The 24,229-nt window shown below is 46.0% G+C and overlaps 1 protein-coding gene across 1 annotated transcript in view; it reads right to left on the reverse strand.

Moving 5' to 3' along the window:
- The window catches only part of LOC110499110 (ETS translocation variant 4), a 41,192-nt gene extending 39,454 nt beyond the window's left edge, over positions 1-1,738 (reverse strand). The window contains exons 1-3 of the mRNA XM_021576022.3: positions 1,436-1,738; positions 693-783; positions 401-448 (exon numbers count right to left, since the gene is read on the reverse strand). Coding sequence (XP_021431697.1) covers positions 401-448; positions 693-783; positions 1,436-1,492 — 196 coding nt within the window. The 5' untranslated portion in view covers positions 1,493-1,738. The remainder of the gene's footprint in view (positions 1-400; positions 449-692; positions 784-1,435) is intronic.
- Positions 1,739-24,229: the final 22,491 nt, after the last annotated feature.

The raw sequence follows: 24,229 nt of genomic DNA on the forward strand, positions 1-24,229 counted from the left end.
TAATTATCATACTGTACATTCTTTCAGTCCCACTCTTTATTAATAAGTCTGTAGGGATTTAATTACTGGTTCGTGGTGGTATGTGTTCTCATCAACCTAGCAGTCATCAACTGAGAAATTGAGATCAAACACACTCACAGCTATGTCAACAGACTCCTTTTGTAATGGATAATTTCCATCTTAATATGTCTGAACAAGGTTGGTCCTCCAGGATATCAATATCACTAATGTTCAACAGATCACCCGCATATTTAAACATGCTATCTAACATATTCAAATATTGTTGACCTTTCCCTAGTCTCTGTTGCGATATGATTTATCATTGCCACTCTCACTGAAACATAGCAATTAATCCAACAACAAAAAAACGAATTGAAGTAAATGCTGCAGGTAGTCTCACCTTCTGTGAGCCATGTCTCCTGAAGTTGGCTTAAATCCTGAAAGAGGTCTGAAAGAAGAAGAAGAAGAAAACGACATGATTACCACAGAACGACAAGATCAAAGAGCATTCACTCACAAGATGGTCTGGTCATGTCGGCTAGATCAAGTTTTCGGCAAGTTAAGTCATGTTTATCAATCCATAAATAGGAGCCATACATCTGTATGACGTTTTGATAAGCAGACCATTGACGAGGTAAACTTGTGTCACCTAAAGGGGACATTGAGAGCCGCCGTTGAAGCTCTAACTTTACCTTCAGATTCCTGAGGGGGTAATTCCGTGTCCATGTATTTCCTTTTTGCTGCCATCAACAGTCTATTTAGGGGCCCATGTCCTTGTGACTTCTGCAAAGCATCAGAAATATTACAGTGGGAAATACACACAAACATGACATGTAGCCTACCTTTGATGTCATAGGCTACCTAGAACATTCCCAAGGTCACTAATTGGTTTAGGTAATTAGTCAATATGGCAATCAATACTAAAATAATCACATATTACGTTATCTAAAGGATATTAAAAGGATACAATTCTACTTTTTATTAATAGTTGTACCTAATTATAGAACAAATATTGTCCCTTCAAATACCATTGACAATTACTCTCATATAACCTATTATCAACCCAATACAACCACAACAGAATACCAACGCAGCTTGTCACCGTAAACTGCAACAGTGTTGCAACACAAACGCGCTCTACAGTTCCATTTGCCCTCTCAAATTGTTAACCCATTTGCTAGGGGACACTGTTAACATGTCCGGTCTAGAGACAAGCAATGTGTTAATGAACAGTGTAAAATAAAAGCTTTCATTTAGTGTATGTAGTAAAACAATTATGCAGAACTTTTGATAGTTTAGAAGCGAATGAAAACAGTTTTCTTCGCGCACACAATTGCTTCAGCCAAATCTCATGCAAAGGGCGATCAGAGCCCGGTAGCCAAGTCCTAAAAACTGAGCACAGCATTTACAAATACATTACTTTATCCATACGTACATTTGCTAAAGTGTAAGGCACTTGCTGGTCCAAATATCCATCCATTTTATAATCCATCCGTTAACCGTTTGTGGTCATTTAGGCTGAGTTGAATGAGATCCACGCAGCCTGCAGGGAGAGAGGGAAGAGGGACAAGAGGAGCGATAGTTGTGAATGGAGCTGCGAGAAAGCTGCATACATAATGAGCTCCATTCACATAAAATGCAGAGGGAAGCGATGGCGAGCTTTTACTCAGGGAGCTGCTGCCCCCTTTACAACGGCCATCTCTAGATGTAATACAACTTTGTCAAATTGCCATCGAAAGTGTTATTTTTTTGGGGGGGGGGGGGGGGGGGGGGTAAATTCTCCTAAACCTGCTACGAAAATAAATTTTTTTTTACAAAAGCTGTATCCCTTCTAGACAAAAACCCTTTACTGCTGGTTCGTGATAGATCTCGCACAGTCTTCAGATACCGCACAAAATTCTCTCAACAAGTAAGCCTATGCAATGTGCCTCTTCTTTGCTCTTATGTTATTTGTTGTTTGTAAATGGCTTATACAGGATTTATGGAAATAATGGGTCACACTTTATTTGGATAGTCTGGATCATACTATCAACAACCTTTCAGTTGACAAGCAACTGCTTGCTAAGGTTACGGTTAGGGTTAGGTTTGGAATAAGGGTTAGTATAAAGGTTAAGGTTATGTTCAGAGCTAGGGTTAGGGTTAGTAGATATTTAGTTGAAATGTTACTGATAGTCTGTAGAGCATCTACAGATGGACTATCCAAATAAAGTGTTACCTAATAATGTTACATTTTCATTTGTAAAATCGACAGGCAAAACCAATAAATTTGATTTTTATAGGACCGTGCATTTACAAAAAATAGGCTTTTCTTACAAAAAAAAAGTAGTTTATACTTTATATTTACACGAACGACGCGAGAGGAAATTGAACTGTGGATAATGTGAAGAATAAAAAACAAATGTCGCGTCTCGACTTTACAGGCTACAGGGTCACTAAATAACTCTTGCTCTATAATCAAACTAGAAGCTTGATCCGTGTGTTATCAGCTTGGGTCGGAAATGCCCCAAAAATCAAGGGTGTTGTCAATTATTTTCCAGACTTGAGTGTTGATTTGGACTACATAGACTTGCTTTCAGACGCTTGCTCTGGCCAAATGACTTTGGTGATTGGTTGATTTCCTCTTTCAAGGGGTTGAATTTCTACTTTTGTCCTAATGAATGACCTGATTTATGAATGAAAACTAGGTTCCCTCTTTGAACCAATCAGCTATGAGGCTGTCCAGGTCCCTAGCAACCATGGGTGGAGTTAGAGGAGTGGCAGCCAATCAGAGCTTGGGACTCAGAGAGCCTTTATACTAGAATGTCCTGTTGTTTTTCATTCACAAAAAGAGAGAGAGGTAAAGTTGGGAAAAAACTTCCATTCATAAAAACCTGCCCTAGCTTGAATGTCCCTCCTGCCCAGACACTGTCAAATAAGTTAATTTGTTTACCTTCTTACACTTCTTCTCCTCACTTTTAATGACTAGGCTACATAACACGTTTTACAGTATGTAATGTACAACTAGAAATTACTTTGCTCACTGACTGAGTCAGAGGTCAGCTATTTGGAACACCTTTTGAAAAAAATGCCACGAAACGTCACAACTTGCGTTTAAACAAACATCATACCGAGTTGGAAGGAACATGTCACTATCGTGTTATTATGTTTTATGACGCAATTTAAAACAAATATTCTATTCAATTCAATTCTACCACATGCACTCTAAAATGAAAATGAAAGGGGGGGGGGGAATGGTATAAAAAAAGCTTTCTGTGGCTTATAGTGGTAGTTAATTTCTGAAACTAATGGAGATGTTTCATTATCTTAACAGTACTCATATAGTCTATCTAATTTCCAAAACATTTACTAATAGCCATGTATGCTTGTCTGAGTCTGATGTGTGTCAGCAGGGTTAAGAAGAGTCCACAGAGAGCAAAAGGAGGCTCTTTAAAGCGTTCTGTAGAAGGGATGCTGTTTTTAATACAAAATAGAACACAACCACACCAGTATTTTATAAAATGCTCACTCATATTGAGATAAAGAACATTGATAAGTAAGCATTTCACGGTAAGGTCTACACTTGTTGTATTCGGCGCATGTGACAAATAAAGTTGGATTTGATTTGGATTATGTCCTGAAATTATGTGCTTGTGCAACTGTTATTTTTACCGCTCATTTGATTGAAAATCATTCTTATTTTCAACCAAATATTTTATTCATTTGAGCAATGCCAGGCTACGTGTTTTTATTGTGTCTATGAGACAGCTTGCCCTGGGTCAAGTCGGTGGCTCCATGGCGGGACATACCATTATCCCCACTGGGAATCTAATGAGTTCCCATACCAGAGTCGAGCCATGCCAGACCAGACCATGCCAGAACTAAACCATGTGTGCTACTCAAGAGATCTCTGCCAATACCCCACCCCCCACCCCCATATACATCCTCTTGTCCTTGATCATATCTCAAAGAGTATTGTATTATGTTACTGTGTAACAATAACCATAATATCGCTGAATTCTATGTTCATAATTCCTAAATTGACACTAAACATTTACGATTTGTAAACCATGTCGTTTTCATTCTTTAATCTTCATTCCCCCAAATTGTGACACATTTATAACGCTACATTTAGAATGCTTACAGTTTTTTTACAATCACTTTGGCACTAATTTCGGAACGCTGATGTCCTTTTTCAAAACTCTAGACACAAAACTCACAACCAATGATCAAAATGCACATTTTTCAAAACTCTTAACACTTTTTCCAATTGCTTGGATACAATACACATAAAGCTAAGATCATTTGTTCATTGAACTAAAATCACCTGTTCAAAATGACACAACTTGACATCAAAGTATTACCATTTCAAAATGCAATTCACACATTACATCTGAGATGACTGTCTATTCATTTCATTACAATGATCTAACGATCAATTGATCCAACTGCTCAAAATGATAAGTAACTGTTGCGTTACTCTTAATGCATAGTTTTACGGAAACTGACAAACAATATTCCATGTTTAGATCATGAAAGTTTCAGGATAACGAGATCCATTGACACCAATTACCGTGGACTTCATTATCTATGGATGTAATATTTCATAATCATTCTCTATCAGAAACAGTTTTTATGGTCCCATGTACCACTTTTCCCGACCATGTTTTCAGATTTGACATTACTGTACACTCACCGGCCACTTTTTTAGGTACACCTATTTAGTACTGGGTAGGACCCCCTTTTGCCTCCACAACAGCCTGAATTATTCACGGTGTTGTACGTTAAGAGATGCCCTTCTGCACACCACTGTTTTAAACAGCTGTTATTTGAATGTTTGTGGCCTTTCTGTTAGCTTGAATGATTCTGGACATTCTCTTCTGACCTCTCTCATTAACAAGGTGGTTTTGCCCACAGAACTGCCGCTCACTGAATGTGTTTTGTTTATTGCACCATTCTCTGTAAACTCTAGAGTCTGTACTGCGTAAAAATCCCAGGAAGGCAGCTGTTTCTGAGATGCTGGAATCATCATGTGTGGCATCAACAATCATACCATGGTCAAAGTTGCTTAGATTACGCATCTTGCCCGTTCTAATGTTTGGTCGAACAACATCTAAAGCTCTCTACTCTATATACTCTATATATTGAGTTGCAGGCAGCCACATGATTTGCTGTTCAAATGTAACCGTCCTTGATGAGCTAAATAAGGTTGGTAGAGTTGATGGCATGACCTATGTCATTGTGTGGGATAATGTCAGGTTCCACCATGCTCAAATGGTGCAAGCCTGATTTCAGGCCCATCCGCAATTTACCACCCTGTACTTACCCCTATACTCTCCTTTCCTTAACCCGATTGAGGAATTTTTCTCCACATGGAGGTGGAAGGTAGGCGCCCTCACGAACAAGCCACCCTTCTCCAGGCCATGGATGACGCATGCAATGACATCACGGCAGACCAGTGTCAGGCCTGGATTCGCCCGAAGATTCTTCCCAAGATTTTTGGCTAATGAAAACATCCATTGTGATGTGGATGAGAACCTGTGGCCAAATCCACAAGACAGGGTTGATGGAAATATAGAAGTACAGTAATCAATCTTTTGTTTTGCTTTTTACAGTAAGCCAGGTGAGGAACACTGCAGTTGACTTCTGTTTTTTCTTTTTTTGTAGCTAATTATTTTTGCTTTGATTCATGTTGTGATTTTATTGTATTTCATCAATAAATTTCATATTTTGTTCAATGATTCCACTGTGTCTGTAGTATTCTCTCTACTAGTCCTTTTACAGTGATGCATTGACTTGTAGTAGCATAATGAAACATGTATCACATACAATATTTAATGATTGTACGATCTTGTGTGGGTGATCTAAATGAATGTTCCTATGGTATTTCATGATAAATTAGTTATTTGAACCAATGATTCTGCAAGTGCAAGGTTTCTTTAACGATATGAAAGCACAATGCAATGTTTTGAACATTGGACAGCCTGTGTTACAAGTGATGACCGTTTTGAGTTTTGTGTCTAGAGTTTTGAAAAAGGACCACAAGGTTCTGAAATGAGTGCCAAAGGGATTCTTAAACACTGTAATATTATACATTAATGCCCATGAGGGTGTCCATTCATTTCATTGACCCGTGCATGACATCCATGTTTCTCATCCATAGAGGGGGCATCTCTGGGCCATTAAAACAAACAGGACATACTCTCTCAGGCAGAGGGCAGAGGCCAGACAAGACAGGCAGCCCTGGCTGTTTGCAATAGGGACGGGCGTTCGAGCAAGAGCAGCTTGCTCTCACATGCCATGTCAACTGGAAGATGATTCCCAGTCCAAACAGTTGCCGTGTGAAAAGAGGTGCAGGGCGAGTGTGTGTGTGTGTGTGTGAGAGAGGGAGTGTATGTGCGTGTATGCGTGCGCGTGTGTGTCTTTCTGTGTGTGTGTGTTTGCTAAACAAACGTTTCCAGTGAAATATCTACTAAAAATACACTCTACACATTTGGGCATGGACTTATCGCACATCCTTTTTGTGCCAGGCTGCCTTGCCCTTATGTCCTGACTCCTCTGGGCCAATGGCGTCTCCATTCATTTCAGGACTTCCTCCATCCTCCTGAACAGCAAACAATGCTCACCTGAAAATAACTCAAGCATAAACCAGAGCCAATTATGTTTATTAAGGCCAAGAGGTCAGATTTAATAGGTGTTGACACTACACAAATTCAAATCAGGGTTTTGAACCCTCATCCTTGAGAGTTGTGTTGTTCTGTTTCTGTCAGTGTCTGCCGCTGCCTGTCAATCAGGCACTTGCCCTGTTATGACTACACCTGAATAGTGAACAGATTTGCCCCAAATAGTGAAGGGAGGTAGAGTCACTTGCGGTGCATTTTCTCTGAAATGAACGCTTGTAAGTCATGAGCTGATTTATGTCTCCTGGCTCGGGCCTGGTGCATGGGATTGTCACTGGCTGCTGGCTTAGACCGCAACACATAAATTGATTTCCCACCGCCAACCCTGTGGAATGCCTGGCACTGCAGTTCACACAGACCCCAGACAGGCTTAGCTCAGCCTGCCTCCCCCACAACAACAGATGAGCTTTAACGGCTGTGTGTGTGTGTGTGTGTGCATTCATCAGTGTGTGTATTGTCTATCTGTGTGTGTGTTCTCTATCAATGTGTGTATACTGTCTGAGTGTGTGTGTGTTCTCTATCTATGTGTGTATACTGTCTGAGTGTGTGTGTGTGTGTGTGCTCTGTACCCGCCGGTGGCCTATTATTAATTCCCCCAGGACATGGCTTCGTTGCTGTGTATAGTCACAGGCAGGAAATGTCACCATTGGCATCTGAGGAGGTCTAGCGCGCCAACCCAAGCATGCTCAGCACCTGCAGTCTCAGTCTCCTGCCACAGACACTGACTTGCTTGTTTGTCAACCCCACCATCCATTTCCCACCAAAGCCAGCCTGTATAGCCTGCACTGCCCTATGAAAGATCAATCAGGTGAATACAATCATCTCCTCGTTTATGGGGGTGTTTTCAGATGCCGGCTGAAAGTCCCCATGCAGCTGCACTGGCCCAGCTGAGGTTCCAGATAAGAGACAAAGCAAACCCCCCTTTTTTCAAGGTTTAGACTGGCCCTCTCCAGTTTTCTCAACGAGCCAACAGCACACATCAGGAGCCCATAGAGAAGAGCTGGGACTGAGAGAAGTTCTTTTTTTTTTAGGGCGGGATGGTTCAGATGAGGAGACATAGAGGAGCCTTGTTGCTGTCTCTGTCGCTCCACAGCACTGGTTTTGTGTAAACTCTCTATTGTCGCTCCAACCAACTCGCCCACATTTTCATTTATATCCCAAATTCCACTTAATTTCCATGCTAATTTGGGGATAAAACAAAATCCCATTTACTTCAGCTATGGTAATCCAGCTGCATCATCTAGGCGCATGGGGAAAGCCAATGGTTTGGCTTTGGGGCGTGTGCTGTGCCTCATCATCACTGTCTTAGTCTGATCAAAAGGCTATATGGATAGAAGGAATATTCAGTATTGTGGAATGTTTATCATGAATTTTACAGTGGAAAATGTTAATATGAAATCATGATGATTGAGTATGGGTCATCATTGATTAGAAGTTGATATGTTGAGAAATCATTTGTAAAAGAATACATTTGTTAAATAATTCTATAGATGTGCGTAATGTACAGAAAACCCCTGCAGGGCTCTGTCCACTTTCAGTGCTACTCAGACAGACATCAAAGCTCTACCCAAGAGCATGTTGAGAAAAGAAGAGACTTCTCACAGATTCACTGATCAGTGGTGTCTCAGATTTAACCAGTCTTCTCGCCCATCCTCACCCCTTCTCTTTTCCTAAATAATATTGTTGAGGTTTCATGATTTAACATCACTATAATTTTGTTTCCACAAGGGAGCCTCGCTCATTTTGTCAAAATTCTTGTTGTAGTTAGTTATGAACTCTGCACGTTTAAACAATGCCCCTAGACCTTCCCCCTCAAACACGAGGGCCTGTGTTGGGATTCCAAACAACTGGGCGGTAGTGTTTAGTTTGGGTTTATCCGGTTTAGGCTGACCTGATAAGACAATGTCACTCAGCTTGACCACAGATTTACTGCACGACAGAGCACTCTCATAAAGTTTATGTCAAGAAATATCAAGAAATATCAAGACTGTCAAGAAATACTTGCAGCTGGTAGTTTTTAGTTTCTTCATACTGTATATTTTACTGTAATTCATGTTGACTCAATTCTCAATGCTTATGCAACTTGAAATCTCACATTTGTTAGAAAGCACTCTTAGGAAAACAGAGGTATGGACTTAAGCAAAGCAACTAAGCTCAATCTAACATCCTGTATGCGTATTACATCAGCATGACGTGAAATCATAAATATAGCGATACAGTATGTGGACATGTACACGTTTACCACACTGTCCTATTAGTCAAATACTCTTACAAATCTTACGCGCCCACCATCAACCTCAACAAGATTATACAGACGCTGAAGATAGAGATGACCTTTTGCAGCTACAAGTGTACCAAGCTAATACCAGCCTTATAGGCTACATGTGGAGAATGCCTGGCACTCCACCGTTCTCTTTGAAGGAAGATGGATGTGACACTGGCACTAGAGCCATCAGGTGCCATCTGGGTATTGGTGAGACCTGGTATATGAACGACCTCCTGTTGGGATGAGCCGGGTATGTGAGACTGACAGATCAGTGGCAGTGTGGACATGCTTTATTGCCATTAGACATAGGAGATGAAGAAGATGTACCCAGTGGACAGGGATAGAAATGCCAGTGGGTTACTGGGAGGATTCTAACTAATGAGTGAGAGTGGTGGACATTTGGTCCCGTGTGGCTCAGTTGGTAGATCATGGCACTTGCAATGCCAAGGATGTGGGTACGATTCTCACGGGGAACCAGTATAAACAAACATGAAAATGTATCCACTCACTAGTGTAAGTCGCTCTGGATAAGAGTATCTGCAAAAGTATGTAAATGTGGAACATAGCTTTAGCAGTGGCCTGGATTTGAATAGGAAACAGCTTTGAATAGGTTTGGTTTAAATAAAATATTTGTTCAAATATTTAGAGGTCTTTCTATTTCTCTATTGAAATAAAGTCAACGTATGAGGGAGGGAGAATCATTATCTGTATCATTTTGAAATTACAATTGCCATCTAATATATTGGCACTTGCACATGTAGAATATATTTCACTATTTCTTCTAAAATGTGTTGAAATGGACAACACCTTTGGTGTTCTCTTGTGTATTTGGCGATGTAGAGGTGAATCCAGGCCCTGCAGTGCCTAGCTCCACTCCTATTCCCCAGGCGCTCTCTTTTGACGACTTCTGTAACCGTAATAGCCTTGGTTTCATGCATGTTAACATTAGAAGCCTCCTCCCTAAGTTTGTTCTATTCACTGCTTTAGCACACTCTGCCAACCCGGATGTTCTAGCTGTGTCTGAATCCTGGCTTAGGAAGACCACCAAAAATTCAGACATTTTAATTCCAAACTACAACATTTTCAGACAAGATAGAACTGCCAAAGGGGGCGGTGTTGCAATCTACTGCAAAGATAGCCTGCAGAGTTCTGTCCTACTATCCAGGTCTGTACCCAAACAATTTGAACTTCTACTTTTAAAAATCCACCTCTCTAAAAACAAGTCTCTCACCGTTGCCGCCTGCTATAGACCACCCTCTGGCCCCAGCTGTGCTCTGGACACCATATGTGAACTGATTGCCCCCCATCTATCTTCAGAGCTTGTGCTGCTAGGCGACCTAAACTGGAACATGCTTAACACCCCAGCCATCCTACAATCTAAACTTGATGCCCTCAACCTCACGCAAATTATCAATGAACCTACCAGGTACCTCCCCAAAGCCTTAAACACGGGCACCCTCATAGATATCATCCTAACCAACTTGCCCTCTAAATACACCTCTGCTGTTTTCAACCAAGATCTCAGCGATCACTGCCTCATTGCCTGCATCCGTAATGGGTCAGCGGTCAAACGACCTCCACTCATCACTGTAAAACGCTCCCTGAAACACTTCAGCGAGCAGGCCTTTCTAATCGACCTGGCCGGGGTATCCTGGAAGGATATTGATCTCATCCCGTCATTAGAGGATGCCTGGATATTTTTTTTAAATGCCTTCCTAACCATCTTAAATAAACATGCCCCATTCAAGAAATTTAGAACCAGGAACAGATATAGCCCTTGGTTCTCCCCAGACCTGACTGCCCTTAACCAACACAAAAACATCCTATGGCGTTCTGCATTAGCATCTTCAAAGGGGGTGACACTCTTGACCCAAACTGCTACAGACCTATATCTATTCTACCATGCCTTTCTAAGGTCTTCGAAAGCCAAGTCAACAAACAGATTACCGACCATTTCGAATCTCACCATACCTTCTCTGCTATGCAATCTGGTTTCAGAGCTGGTCATGGGTGCACCTCAGCCACGCTCAAGGTCCTACATGATATCTTAACCGCCATCGATAAGAAACATTACTGTGCAGCCGTATTCATTGATCTGGCCAAGGCTTTCGACTCTGTCAATCACCACATCCTCATCGGCAGACTCGACAGCCTTGGTTTCTCAAATGATTGCCTCGCCTGGTTCACCAACTACTTCTCTGATAGAGTTCAGTGTGTCAAATCGGAGGGTCTGCTGTCCGGACCTCTGGCAGTCTCTATGGGGGTGCCACAGGGTTCAATTCTTGGACAGACTCTCTTCTCTGTATACATCAATGAGGTCGCTCTTGCTGCTGGTGAGTCTCTGATCCACCTCTACGCAGACGACACCATTCTGTATACTTCTGGCCCTTCTTTGGACACTGTGTTAACAACCCTCCAGGCAAGCTTCAATGCCATACAACTCTCCTTCCGTGGCCTCCAATTGCTCTTAAAAACTAAATGCATGCTCTTCAACCGATCGCTACCTGTACCTACCCGCCTGTCCAACATTACTACTCTGGACGGCTCTGACTTAGAATACGTGGACAACTAGAAATACTTAGGTGTCTGGTTAGACTGTAAACTCTCCTTCAGGACCCATATCAAACATCTCCAATCCAAAGTTAAATCTAGAATTGGCTTCCTATTTCACAACAAATCATCCTTCACTCATGCTGCCAAACATACCCCTGTAAAACTGACCATCCTACCAATCCTCGACTTTGGCGATGTCATTTACAAAATAGCCTCCAATAGCCTACTCAACAAATTGGATGCAGTCTATCACAGTGCAATCCGTTTTGTCACCAAAGCCCCATATACTACCCACCATTGCGACCTGTACGCTCTCGTTGGCTGGCCCTCGCTTCATACTCGTCGCCAAACCCACTGGCTCCATGTCATCTACAAGACCCTGCTAGGTAAAGTCCCCCCTTATCTCAGCTCGCTGGTCACCATTGCATCTCCCACCTGTAGCACACGCTCCAGCAGGTATATCTCTCTAGTCACCCCCAAAACCAATTCTTTCTTTGGCCGCCTCTCCTTCCAGTTCTCTGCTGCCAATGACTGGAACGAACTACAAAAATCTCTGAAACTGGAAACACTTATCTCCCTCACTAGCTTTAAGCACCAACTCTCAGAGCAGCTCACAGATTACTGCACCTGTACATAGCCCACCTATAATTTAGCCCAAACAACTACCTCTTTCCCTATTGTATTTCATGTATTTATTTATTTTGCTCCTTTGCACCCCATTATTTTTATTTCTACTTTGCACATTCTCCCATTGCAAATCTACCATTCCAGTGTTTTACTTGCTATATTGTATTTACTTTGCCACCATGGCCTTTTTGCCTTTACCTCCCTTATCTCACCTCATTTGCTCACATCGTATATAGACTTGTTTATACTGTATTATTGACTGTATGTTTGTTTTACTCCATGTGTAACTCTGTGTCGTTGTATGTGTCGAACTGCTTTGCTTTATCTTGGCCAGGTCGCAATTGTAAATGAGAACTTGTTCTCAACTTGCCTACCTGGTTAAATACAAGTGAAATAAAAACAAAATAACTTTTTTTTTTGTTCGATTTACAACTGCACAGAACCAAGAAATAACTAATCTAAACTGCCCTGTACTAAATTATTCAGAATTTATTTGGTTGGAGGCAGGTGATTCTCATTTACTGTGTAATTGATCTGATCTGTGGTAAATTGCAGGTGCTTACAGGGTAGAAATAGCCATTCAAACAGTTATGAAAAGAGGAAACAGAACATTCTGCTTCCTCCATTGCACTCCATCTATAATGGCGCTGGAGGGGATGGCTGCCGTTTTACTGGCTCCTAATCAACTGTGCTATTTTGTTATTTTTTTTTGCGTTGTAACTTATATTTGAACTTATTTTGTACATAATGTTGCAGCTACCGTCTCTTATGACCGAAAATAACTTCTGGACATCAGAACAGTGATTACTCACCTCGAACCTACGGGCCCAAATCCCAGTCATTTGGAGGTCGGGTTGCCTTCTGAGAATTGGTAGGCGAGTGAGTAAACCTCCAATACCATCTGTTCTTTTGGCCAATGTGCAATAATTGGAAAACAAAATGGATGATATACGATCAAGACTATACTACCAACGGGATATTAAAAACTGTAACATGTTATGTTTCACCGAGTCGTGGCTGAGCGACGACACAGATTATATAGAGCTGGCTGGATTTTCCATGTAATGGCAGGACAGAGAAACTACGTCTGGTAAGACGAGGGGTGGGTGTGTGTGTCTATTTGTCAACAACAGCTGATGCGCTGTCACAACTTCTGCCAAAGTCGGCGCCTCTCCTTGTTCGGGCGGCGTTCGGCGATCGACGTCACCGGCTTTCTAGCCATTGCCGCTCCATTTTTCATATATCCATTTGTCTTGTCTTGTTCCATACACACCTGGTTTTCAGTCCCCAATTTATCTACATGTATTTAACCCTCTGATTCCCATCATGTCTTTGTGTGTAATTGTTTCATGTTATTGTGGTGTTTTATTACGCGCTTGACTTTTGTTATGTTCCGTGTTTTGAGCGCGTTTGATTTATGTAGTGCTCTCGTTTTTGGAACAAAAATAAAAGTGTGCCTGTTAACACTACTCTGCTCTCCTGCTCCCGACTTTGCCTCTAGTACATCCCTTGACAGAATTACACACCGACTATGGAGTCAGCAGGAGCAGGTACCCCGGTTAAAGGAGTTGAGGAGCACGTCCAGGAACATTCGGCTATGATACATCATCTTGGTACCATGATGGATCGCACTGTCCAGAATATGGACCACTGGGAGAGACAGGCAGTCTCTCCAGTGCCTCGACCAGTACCCGTCCCATCTGGAGCCTAGTGGGATACGTCTCTCCCATCCCAGGGGGTATGATGGGACAGCCACATAGTGCCAGGGATTCTTATTACAACTGGACCTTTACCTGGCCACTGTACACCCAGCTCCCTCGGAAAGGGAGAGAGTGTCAGCCCTCTCAGGGAGAGCTCTGGAGTGAGTAAACGCCATATGGGGAGAAGATGACGCGGCGTTGGACCACTTCGAGGGCCGTTTTCGACCATCTGCCCGAAGGGAGAGTGGCGGGGGAATGGCTCTTCCTTTTGAGGCAGGGGACAAGGAGCGCTCAGGAATTTGCCCTGGAATTCTGGACCTTGGCCTCCGGAGCAGGCTGGAGCGACAGGGCCCTCATCGACCAATATCGGTGTAGCCTGCGAGAGGACGTCCGATGAGAGTTGGCCTGCAGGCATGCCACCATCTCTTTCGACCAACTGGTGGATTTGTCCATCCGGTTGGATAACCTGCTGGTCACCCGTGGACGTCCAGAGGGTGGCTCTGTCGGTGCCATCCTCCAACACCCCCGCTCCGGTGCCCATGGAGTTGGGAGGGGCTGCGCATAGGGAGACTGGAGGTGGAGCCATCACGTGCACCATCTGTGGCCGCAAAGGACACACTGCCGGTCGGTGCCGTGTCGGTTCCTCTGGGAGTCGAGGTAACAGGCAGGGCACTCTGGCATCACCTCAGGTGAGTTTGCACCACACTCATCCAGAGTCCTCTGTTGACCAAATGTTTGTACCTGTTTCTTTCCCTGAGTTTTCCTCACATTCCCAGCATAAGGCGTTCGTCGATTCAGGCATAGCTGTAAATTTTATTGACAGAGCGTTAGCCATTAGTTTAGGGATTCCCATTTTTCCTGTAGTTAGACCCTTCCTGGTACACGCTCTGGATAGTCGACCATTAGGGTCCGGGCTAAGCAGGGAGGCCACCATCTCCTTGGCCATGTTGACACAGGGGGATCACGAGGAGAAAATCAGCCTCTTCCTCATTGACTCTCCTGCGTTTCCTGTGATACTAGGCCTTCCCTGGCTGGCTCATCATAACCCTACCATTTCCTGGCAACAGAGGGCTCTCACGGGGTGTTCGCGAGAGTGCTCGGGGAGGTGTGTAGGGGTTGCCGTTGGTGCTACCACGGTGGAAAGTCCAGACCAGGTCTCCATCGTGTGCATCCCCCCAGAATATGCCGATTTGGCTCTCCCCTTCTGTAAAAAGAAGGCGACTCAATTACCACCTCATCGACGGGGGGATTGTGCCATAAATCTCCTGGCAGACGCTGCTCTTCCCAGGAGTCACGTGTATCCCTTGTCACAAGCGGAGACGATGGCTATGGATACATATGTCTCTGAATCCTTGCGTCAGGGGTACATTCGGCCCTCTACTTCACCCGCCTCCTCGAGTTTATATTTTGTGAAGAAGAAGGATGGAGGTTTATGCCCGTGCATTGACTATAGAGGTCTCAATCAAATCACGATGAGGTACAGTTACCCGTTACCTCTTATCGTCATATCGCGATTGAGTCAATGCATGGGGCGCGCTTCTTCACGAAACTGGATCTCAGGAGTGAGTATAACCTGGTGCATATCCGTGAGGGAGACGAGTGGAAGACAGCGTTTAGTACCACCACAGGGCATTATGAGTACCTCGTCATGCCGTACGGGTTGGTGAATGTTCCATCAGTTTTCCAATCCTTTGTAGAAAAGATTTTCAGGGACCTGCACAGACAGGGTGTAGTGGTGTATATCGATGACATTCTGATATACTCCGCTACATGCGCCGAGCATGTGTCCTTGGTGCGCAAGGTACTTGGACAACTTTTGGAGCATGACCTGTATGTCAAGGCTGAGAAATGCCTGTTCTTTCAGCAGTCCGTCTCCTTCCTAGGTATCGCATTTCCACATCAGGGGTGGAGATGGAGAGTGACCGCAGCCGTGCGTAATTGGCCGACTCCCACCACGGTAAAGGAAGTGCAACGCGTTTTAGGGTTTGCCAATTACTACCGGAGATTTGTCCGGGGTTTTGGCCAGGTTGCTGCTTCCATTACCTCACTGCTAAAGGGGGTCCTGTATGGTTGCAGTGTTAGGCTGAGGCGGACAGGGCTTTTGGGCAACTAAGAGCTCTGTTTACTTCGGCTCCCATGCTGGCCCATCCGGATCCTTCTTTGGCATTCATAGTGGAGGTGGACGCTTCCGAGGCTGGGATAGGAGCCGTGCTCTCACAGCGCTCGGATACACCACCGAAACGCCGCCCCTGTGCTTTCTTCTCGAAGAAGAAGCTCAGCCCGGCAGAGTGTAACTAGGATGTGGGGGACCGGGATTTGTTGGCTGTGGTTAAAGCGTTGAAGACGTGGAAACATTGGCTTGAGGGGGCTAAACATCTTTCCTCATCTGGTCTGAACACCTGGAGTACATCTGGGCAGCGAGGAGACCTCGTCAAGCAAGGTGGGCCATGTTCTTTACCCATTTTGTGTTTACCCTATCCTACAGACCAAGTTCCCAGAATACGAAGGCAGACGCACTGTCCCGGCTGTATGACACAGAGGAGCGGCCCATGGATCAAACTCCCATACTCCCAGCCTCCTGCCTGGTAGCGCCGATCGTGTGGGACCTGGATGCGGACATTGAGCAGGCGTTACGTACAGAGCCCGCTCCCCTTCAGTGTCCTGTTGGGCAGATGTACGTTCCATATAGTTGATCTATTGGGCCCATACGTCTTCCTCCTCGGGTCATCCTGGGATTGGTTGGACGGTGCATTGTCTGACTGGGAAGTACTGGTGGCCCACCTTGGCAAGAGACGTGAGGATTTATGTTTCCTCCAGCTCGGTATGTGCCCAGTGTAAGGCTCCGAGACACCTGCCCAGAGGTAAGTTACATCCCTTACCCGTTCCACAACGACCTTGGTCATATCTGTCAGTGGATTTCCTAACAGATCTTCCTCTTTCACAGGGAAATACTATGATCCTGGTCGTTGTGGATGGTTTTTCTAAGTCCTGTCGTCTCCTCTCTCTGCCTGGTCTTCCTACGGCCGTACAGACTGCGGAGGCCCTGTTTACTTACGTCTTCTGGCACTAAGGGGTTTCAGTTCATGTCGAGAGTTTGGAAGGCGTTCATGGAACGTTTGGGGGTCTCGATCAGCCCTTACCTCAGGTTTTCACCCCGAGAGTAACGGGCAGGTAGAGAGAGTCAACCAGGATGTGGGCAGGTTTCTGCGGTCTTATTGCCAGAACCGGCCGGGGGAGTTGGCGGCGTTCGTGTCCTGGGCCGAGATGGCACAGAATTCGTTTTGCCACTCCTCCACTAACCTTTCCCCTTTTCAGTGCGTATTGGGATACCAGCCGGTTCTGGCGCCGTGGCATCAGGGTCAGACCGAGGCTCCTGCAGTGGACGAGTGGTTTAGGCACAAGGAGGAGACATGGGAGGCCGCCCGTGTACACCTCCAGCGAGCCGCGCGTTGCCAGAAAGCCCGTGTGGACCGTCACCGCAGCGAGACACCGGTGTTCGCACCGGGGGACCAGGTCTGGCTCTCGACCCGTAACCTGCCCCTACGCCTGCCCTGCCGGAAGCTGGGTCTGCGGTTTGTGGGGCCTTTCAAAGTCCTGAGGAGAGTGAAGGAGGTTACAGATTACAGCTTCCCTCTGATTATCATATTAACACCTCATTCAATGTGTCTCTCCTCAGGCCGGAGGTGGCTGGTCCACTCCCTCCGCCCCCTTTGGACATCGAGGGGGCCCCGGCGTACATTGTTCGTTCCATCCTGGATTCGAGGCGTCGGAGTGGGGTGGGATGGGTACGGCCCGGAGGAGAGGTGCTGGGTTCCGGTTGCAGATGTTTTGGATCAGTTTGTTATATCTGGAGTACTTCTCCTGTCTTATCCGGTGTCCTGTGTGAATTTAAGTATGCGCTTTCTAATTCTCTCTTTCTCTCTTTCTTTCTCTCTCTCGGAAGACCTGAGCCCTAGGACCATGCCTCAGGACTACCTGGCATGATGACTCCTTGCTGTCCCCAGTCCACCTGGCCGTGCTGCTGCTCCAGTTTCAACTGTTCTGCCTGCGGCTATGGAACCCTGACCTGTTCACCGGACGTGCTACCTGTCCCAGACCTGCTGTTTTCAACTCTCTAGAGACAACAGGAGCGTTAGAGATACTCTTAATGATCGGCTATGAAAAGCCAACTGTCATGACTTCCGCCGAAGTTGGAGCCTCTCCTTGTTCGGGCGGCGTTCGGTAATCGACGTCACCGGCTTTCTAGCCATCGCAGCTCCATTTTTCATATATCCATTTGTTTTGTCTTGTTCCATACACACCTGGTTTTCATTCTCCAATTTATCTACATTTATCTACATTAACCCTTTGTTTCCCAACATGTCTTCGTGTGTAATTGTTTCATGTTATGTGGTGTTTTATTACGTGCTTGACTTTTGTTATGTTCCGTGTATTAAGCACGTGTGATTAATGTTGTGCTCTCGTTTTTGGAATGAAAACAAAAGTGCGCCTGTTAACACTACTCTGCTCCCCTGCACCTGACTTCGCCTCTAGTAAACCCCTTGACATGCGCAATGTCTAATATTAAAGAAGTCTTGAGGTATTGCTCGCCTGAGGTAGAGTACCTTATGATAAGCTGGAGACCACACAATCTACCAAGAGAGTTCTCATCTATATTATTCATGGCCATCTATTTATCACGACAAACCGATGCTTGCACTAAGACTGCAGTCAACTAGCTATTTAAGGCCGTTAAGGCGCTTAATGGAGAAATGGACCCGGGAGAAGGACGAATGGGTAACCTGGGAGGAGATTGAGAGTTGGTCGATCGATCCAGGGAGAGTGCCAGAGCCTGCATGGGATTCTTTGGAACATTGCGAGGAGGGATACAGGAGAATGGAGGAACAATGAAGATATAAGGGTACATGGCTAGCATGGAAGCCCGAGAGGCAGCCCCAATAATTTTTTGGGGGGGGAAGGCACACGAGGAGATTGGCTAAGTCAGGTAGGAAACCTGAGACAACTCCTCGTGCTTACCGTGGGGAGAGTGTAACTGGTCAGGCACCGTGATATGCAGAGATGTGCAGGTGTCTCCAGAGCGCATTTCTAGCCCGGTGCGCTATATTCCAGCTCCTCACATTGGCTGAATGAGAATGAGCATCCAGCCAGGACGGGTTGTGTCAGCATTACACTCCGGACCTCCAGTACGCCTCCACAGCCCAGTACATCCTGTGCCTGCTCCCCGCACTCGCCCTGAGGTGTGTGTCCCCAGCCCAGTACCACCAGTGCCAACACCACGCACCAGGCTTCCTGTGCGTCTCCAGAGCCCTGTACGCCCTGTTCCTCCTCCCCGCACTCGCCCTGAGGTGCGTGTCCTCGGCCCAGTACCACCAGTACCTGCACCACGCACCAGGCTTACAGTGCTGCAACAGTCTACAGACCGGAACCTCCTACGACGGGCCGCAGACCGGAACCTCCTACGACGGTTTGCAGTCCAGAACCTACCACGACGGGTCGCAGTCCGGAACCTACCACGATGGGTCGCAGTCCGGAACCTACCACGACGGGTCGCAGTCGTGAACCTACCACGACGGGTCGCAGTCCTGAACCTACCACGACGGGTCGCAGTCCGAAACCTACCAGTCCGGATCCGCCAGAGTCTCCCTCCAGTCCGGATCCGCGAGAGTCTCCCTCCAGTCCGGATCTGCAGAGTCTCCCTCCAGTCCGGATCCGCGAGAGTCTCCCTCCAGTCCGGGTCCGCCAGAGTCTCCCTCCAGTCCGGATCCGCCAGAATCTCCCTCCAATCCAGAGGCGCCACTCACTCCAGTGGCGTCCTCTAGTCCGTGGTTGGCGGTGAGGGTTCCCGCTCCAGAGACATTAAGTAATTGTGACGAGTCAGAAATGGAGCAGGGTACGCGTCCTGAGCCAGAACCGCCACCTCGGAGTCATGCCCACCCACACCCTCCCATACAGGTTTAGGTGTGCGGCCGGGAGTCCACATCTTTGGGGGGGAGGTACTGTGTCGCCCTGATCTTAGTATTCTTTGTTTTCTTTATTGTTTTGGTTAGGTCAGGGTGTGACATGGGTGATGTATGTGTTTTTTGTACTGTCTAGGGGTTTTGTAAGTTTATGGGGTTGTTTACCATCTAGGTGTTTATGTATGTCTATGGTTGCCTAGATTGGTTCTCAATTAGAGGCAGCTGTTTATCGTTGTCTCTAATTGGGAACCATATTTAGGCAGCCATCTTCTTTGGGTATTTCCTGGGTTATTGTCTATGTCTATGTCTAGTTGCCTGTGTCTGCACTTTTGTAAGATAGCTTCACGGTCGTTTTGTTATTTTGTATAGTTTGTTTAGTGTTCGTCTTCATTAATAAATAGAAGATGTATTCACACCGCGCTGCGCTTTGGTCTCCTCACTACGACGAACGTGACACCCCCGAGTTGCCCGGTGACGCGAGCCTACCAGAGGAGCTAAATACTTTTTATGCTCGCTTCAAGGCAAGCAACACTGAAGCATGAATGAGATCACCAGCTGTTCTTGACAACTGTTTGATAACGCTCTCGGTAGCCGATGTGAGCAAGACCTTTAAACAGGTCAACATTCACAAAGCCGTGGGTCCAGACAGATTACCAGGACGTGTACTCAAAGCATGCACAGACCAACTTTCAAGTGTCTTCACTGACATTTACAACCTCTCCCTGACCGAGACTATAGTACCTACTTGTTTCAAGCAGACCACCATAGTCCCTGAAGTGAAGGTAACCTGGCTAAATTATTACTGCCCCATAGCACTCACGTCGGTAGCCATGAAGTGCATTGCAAGCCTGGTCATTGCTGACATCAACAGCATCATCCCGGATACCCAAGACCCACTCCAATTCACATACCACCCTAACAGATCCACAGATGACACAACCTCAATTGCACTCCACACTGCCCTTTCCCACCTGGACAAAAGGAACACCTATGTGAGAATACGGTTCATTGACTACAGCTCAGCATTCAACACCATAGTGCCCACAAAGCTCATCACTAAGCTAAGGACCCTGGAACTAAACACCTCCCTCTGCAGCTGGATCCTGGACTTCCTGACGGGTCGCCCCCAGGTGGTAAGGTTAGCTAACAGACATCTGCCACGCTGATCCTCAACACTGGGGCCACTCAGGGGTGCGTGCTTAATCCATTCCTGTACTCCCTGTTTACCCATGACTGTGTGGCCAAACATGATTCCAACACCATCATTGAGTTTGCTTATGACAACAGTGGTAGGCCATGATTACCGACAACGATGAGACAGCCTATAGGGAGGAGGTCAGAGACCTGGCAGTGTGGTGCCAGGACAACTACCTCTCCCCCAATGTGAGCAAGACAAAGGAGCTGATCGTGGACTACAGGAAAGGGCGGGCCGTTTCAAGCTCCTTGGTGTCCACATCACCAACAAACTATCATGGTCCAAACACACCAAGTATGGTGTGGTATGGCAACTGCTCGGCATCTGACCGTAAGGCGCTACAGAGGGTAGTGCATACGGCCCAGTACATCACTGGGGCCAAGTTTCCGGCCATCCAGGACCTATATACTAGGCGGTGTCAGAGGAAAGTCCCAAAAATTGTCAAAGACACCAGTCACCCAAGTTATAGACTATTCTCTCTGCTACCGCATGGCATGTGTTACCGGAGCATTAAGTCTAGGACCAAAAGGCTCCTTAACAGCCTCTACCCCCAAGCCATAAGACTGCTGAACAATTAATCAAATGGCCACCTGGACTATTTACATTGACCCCCCCCCATTTTTTTTTACACTCCTGCTACTTGTTGTTTATTATCTATGCATAGTCAATGTATCCCTACCTACATGTACAAATTACCTCGACTAACCTGCACCCCTGCACATTGTCTCACTACCGGTACCCCCTGTATATAGCTTCGTTATTGCTATTTTATTGTGTTACTTTTTAATAATTTTTTCACTTTAGAGTATTTGGTAAATATTTTAACTCTTTCTCAAACTACATTGTTGGTTAAGGACATTTCACGGTAAGGTCTACACCTGTGGTATTCAGCACGTGACAAATAAAGTTTGATTTGATAAAGTTTGATTTGATTTGTAAAGTGCAAGAGTGCCAATATATTAGAGCACAACAGTATGTGTTGTAACCAAAGTGTTACGGCTCTCGTTAGAGACTATCCAATCAGGCTTGCAAGCTGAAGAACACCATCCCAATCGTGAGCACGGGGGCGGCAGCATCATGTTTTGGGGGTGCTTTGCTGCGGTGCACTTCGCAAAATAGATGGCATCATGAGAAAAGGAAAATTATGTGGATATATTGAAGCAACATCTCAAGACATCAGTCAGAAAGTTAAAGCTTGGTCGCAAATGGGTCTTCCAAATGGACAATGACCCCAAGCATACTTCCAAAGTTGTGGCAAAATGGCTTAAGGACAACAAAGTCAAGGTATTGCAGTGGCCATCACAAAGCCCTGACTTTAATCCTATAGAAAATGCGAGGCAAGAGGCCTACAAACCTGACTCAGTTACACCACCTCTCTCAGGAGGAATGGGCCAAAATTCACTCAACTTATTGTGGGAAGCTTGTGGAAAGCTGCCCGAAATGTATGACCCAAGTTAAACAATTTAAAGGCAATTCTGCCAAATATGAATTGAGTGTATGTAAACTTCTGACCCACTGGGAATGTGATGAAAGAAATAAAAGCTGAAATAAATCATTTTCTCTACTATTATTCTTACATTTCACATTCTTACAATAAAGTGGTGATCCTAACTGACCTAAAACAGGGAATGTTTACTCGGATTAAATGTCAGGAATTATGAAAAACTGATTTTAAATGTATTTGGCTATGGTGTATGTTAACTTCCAACTTCAACTGTAGGTGTCCCTAGCCTTGGTCTCCATTCCCAACAGCGAGTACAGTCGTCCCCGGGGCGGAGTGGTGCTAGGAGAAGGTCAATCCCGCAGTCATATTGTCGGTGCCGTGGAAGCGAAGTAGCCCAGGCCTTGTTGAACACCTGCCGAAGGTCCTGGTATTCCACGGGAACGGCGAAGATGTCCGGGGAGCCTTCCGAGCCGCCAGGAAGACGTCCCGGGGCAGGTTGCGCTGACTTCAGACACTGGGCGTGGCAGAACTGACTCCAGACCATGATGGCACAAGTAGATGAGGGGATTGTGTCGCTGTGGAGCCAGGAGAATCCCAATATCATGGGAATCTGAGGAGACTTGATGAGTAGGAATTGAATAGTCTCGCTGTGATTCCCTGACACCTGTATGTTGATGGGAGTGGTAGTATGAGTGACCCGGCCTATAGAGCAAGTGCTCTAACATCCATGGGAGTGGAGAGAGGCTGAGTGGGGATGTTCAGCTTGGAAGCCAGCGTACCGTCCAAAAAACTGTCATCGGCCCCAGAGTCAATGAGGACCCAGAGAGATTTAGACTGGTTTCCCCACAGCAGAATGTTATGCACAGGGGTGCGAGCATGGGAAGCAGGAAAATTCTAACTATGACCTACCAAAGTACTCGCTCCTACTAGTGAGCCTGATCTCTTTAACGGACAAGAGAACCCAAAATGACCAAACGTCTCGCCATACAGAAAACTCTTTGCGTTGATCCTGTGTTGCCGTTCCACTGGTAGCAGCACAGCTCTGCATAGTTGCATAAGTTGGGAAACAGTGCCTCGGCCGTCTTCGGCGACTCTCGAGGGAGGACGGGAAACCTTGGTTGCTTTCTTCAACTGGACCGTCGGGGACTTCCGGGATGACTCGGAGGCAAGGTGGAATCCCTGGATGTGCGAGTGAAATCGAATTATCTCTCCATCTGTCGTTCCCGTAATCGCCCATCGATGCGGATGGTCAAAGCGACGAGGGAATCAAGATCCGTGGGTAACTCCCAAGCAGCAAGCTCGTCCATAACCTCCTCCGAGACGCCATGCAGGAACATGTTGAACAGTACTTCCTGGTTCCAAGCACTCTCCGTTGCCAACGTCGGAAATGCCCCGCATAGTCGGCCACACTGCGGCCGTTCTGACAGAGCTGGATTAGCTTCCGGGCAGCTTCTCTCCCACGAACCCCTCCAGACTCACGCACATGGCCGACTGTTTTTCTCATACGGCGGTAGCCCAGGTGAGATCCCTCTCGGAGATCAGCGTGATGAGGTAGGATATCTTGGTGTGATCCGAGGGGAAGGAGGAGGGCTGAAGCTCGAAAATGAGGGCACACTGAGCTAGAAACGCACAGCTCTCCATTAAAGTGTTCCGGAGGAGGTAAGCGGGGCTCCCGAGAAGGTGTAGTGAACGGTGGAGCTGCGCTGCTACCCGCAGTGTATTTGAGGGGCGGTGGGTGTACCACCGTGGCAGGCTGTCTCCCAGACAACCCACGGAATTGCTCCAGCAGAATGTCCAATGCCCGGTCATGGGGCTCAGCCGATGTTTGGAC

This window comes from Oncorhynchus mykiss, chromosome 20, assembly GCF_057628025.1.
Source record: "Oncorhynchus mykiss isolate SJ-2025 chromosome 20, ASM5762802v1, whole genome shotgun sequence".
Lineage (NCBI taxonomy): Eukaryota > Metazoa > Chordata > Actinopteri > Salmoniformes > Salmonidae > Oncorhynchus > Oncorhynchus mykiss.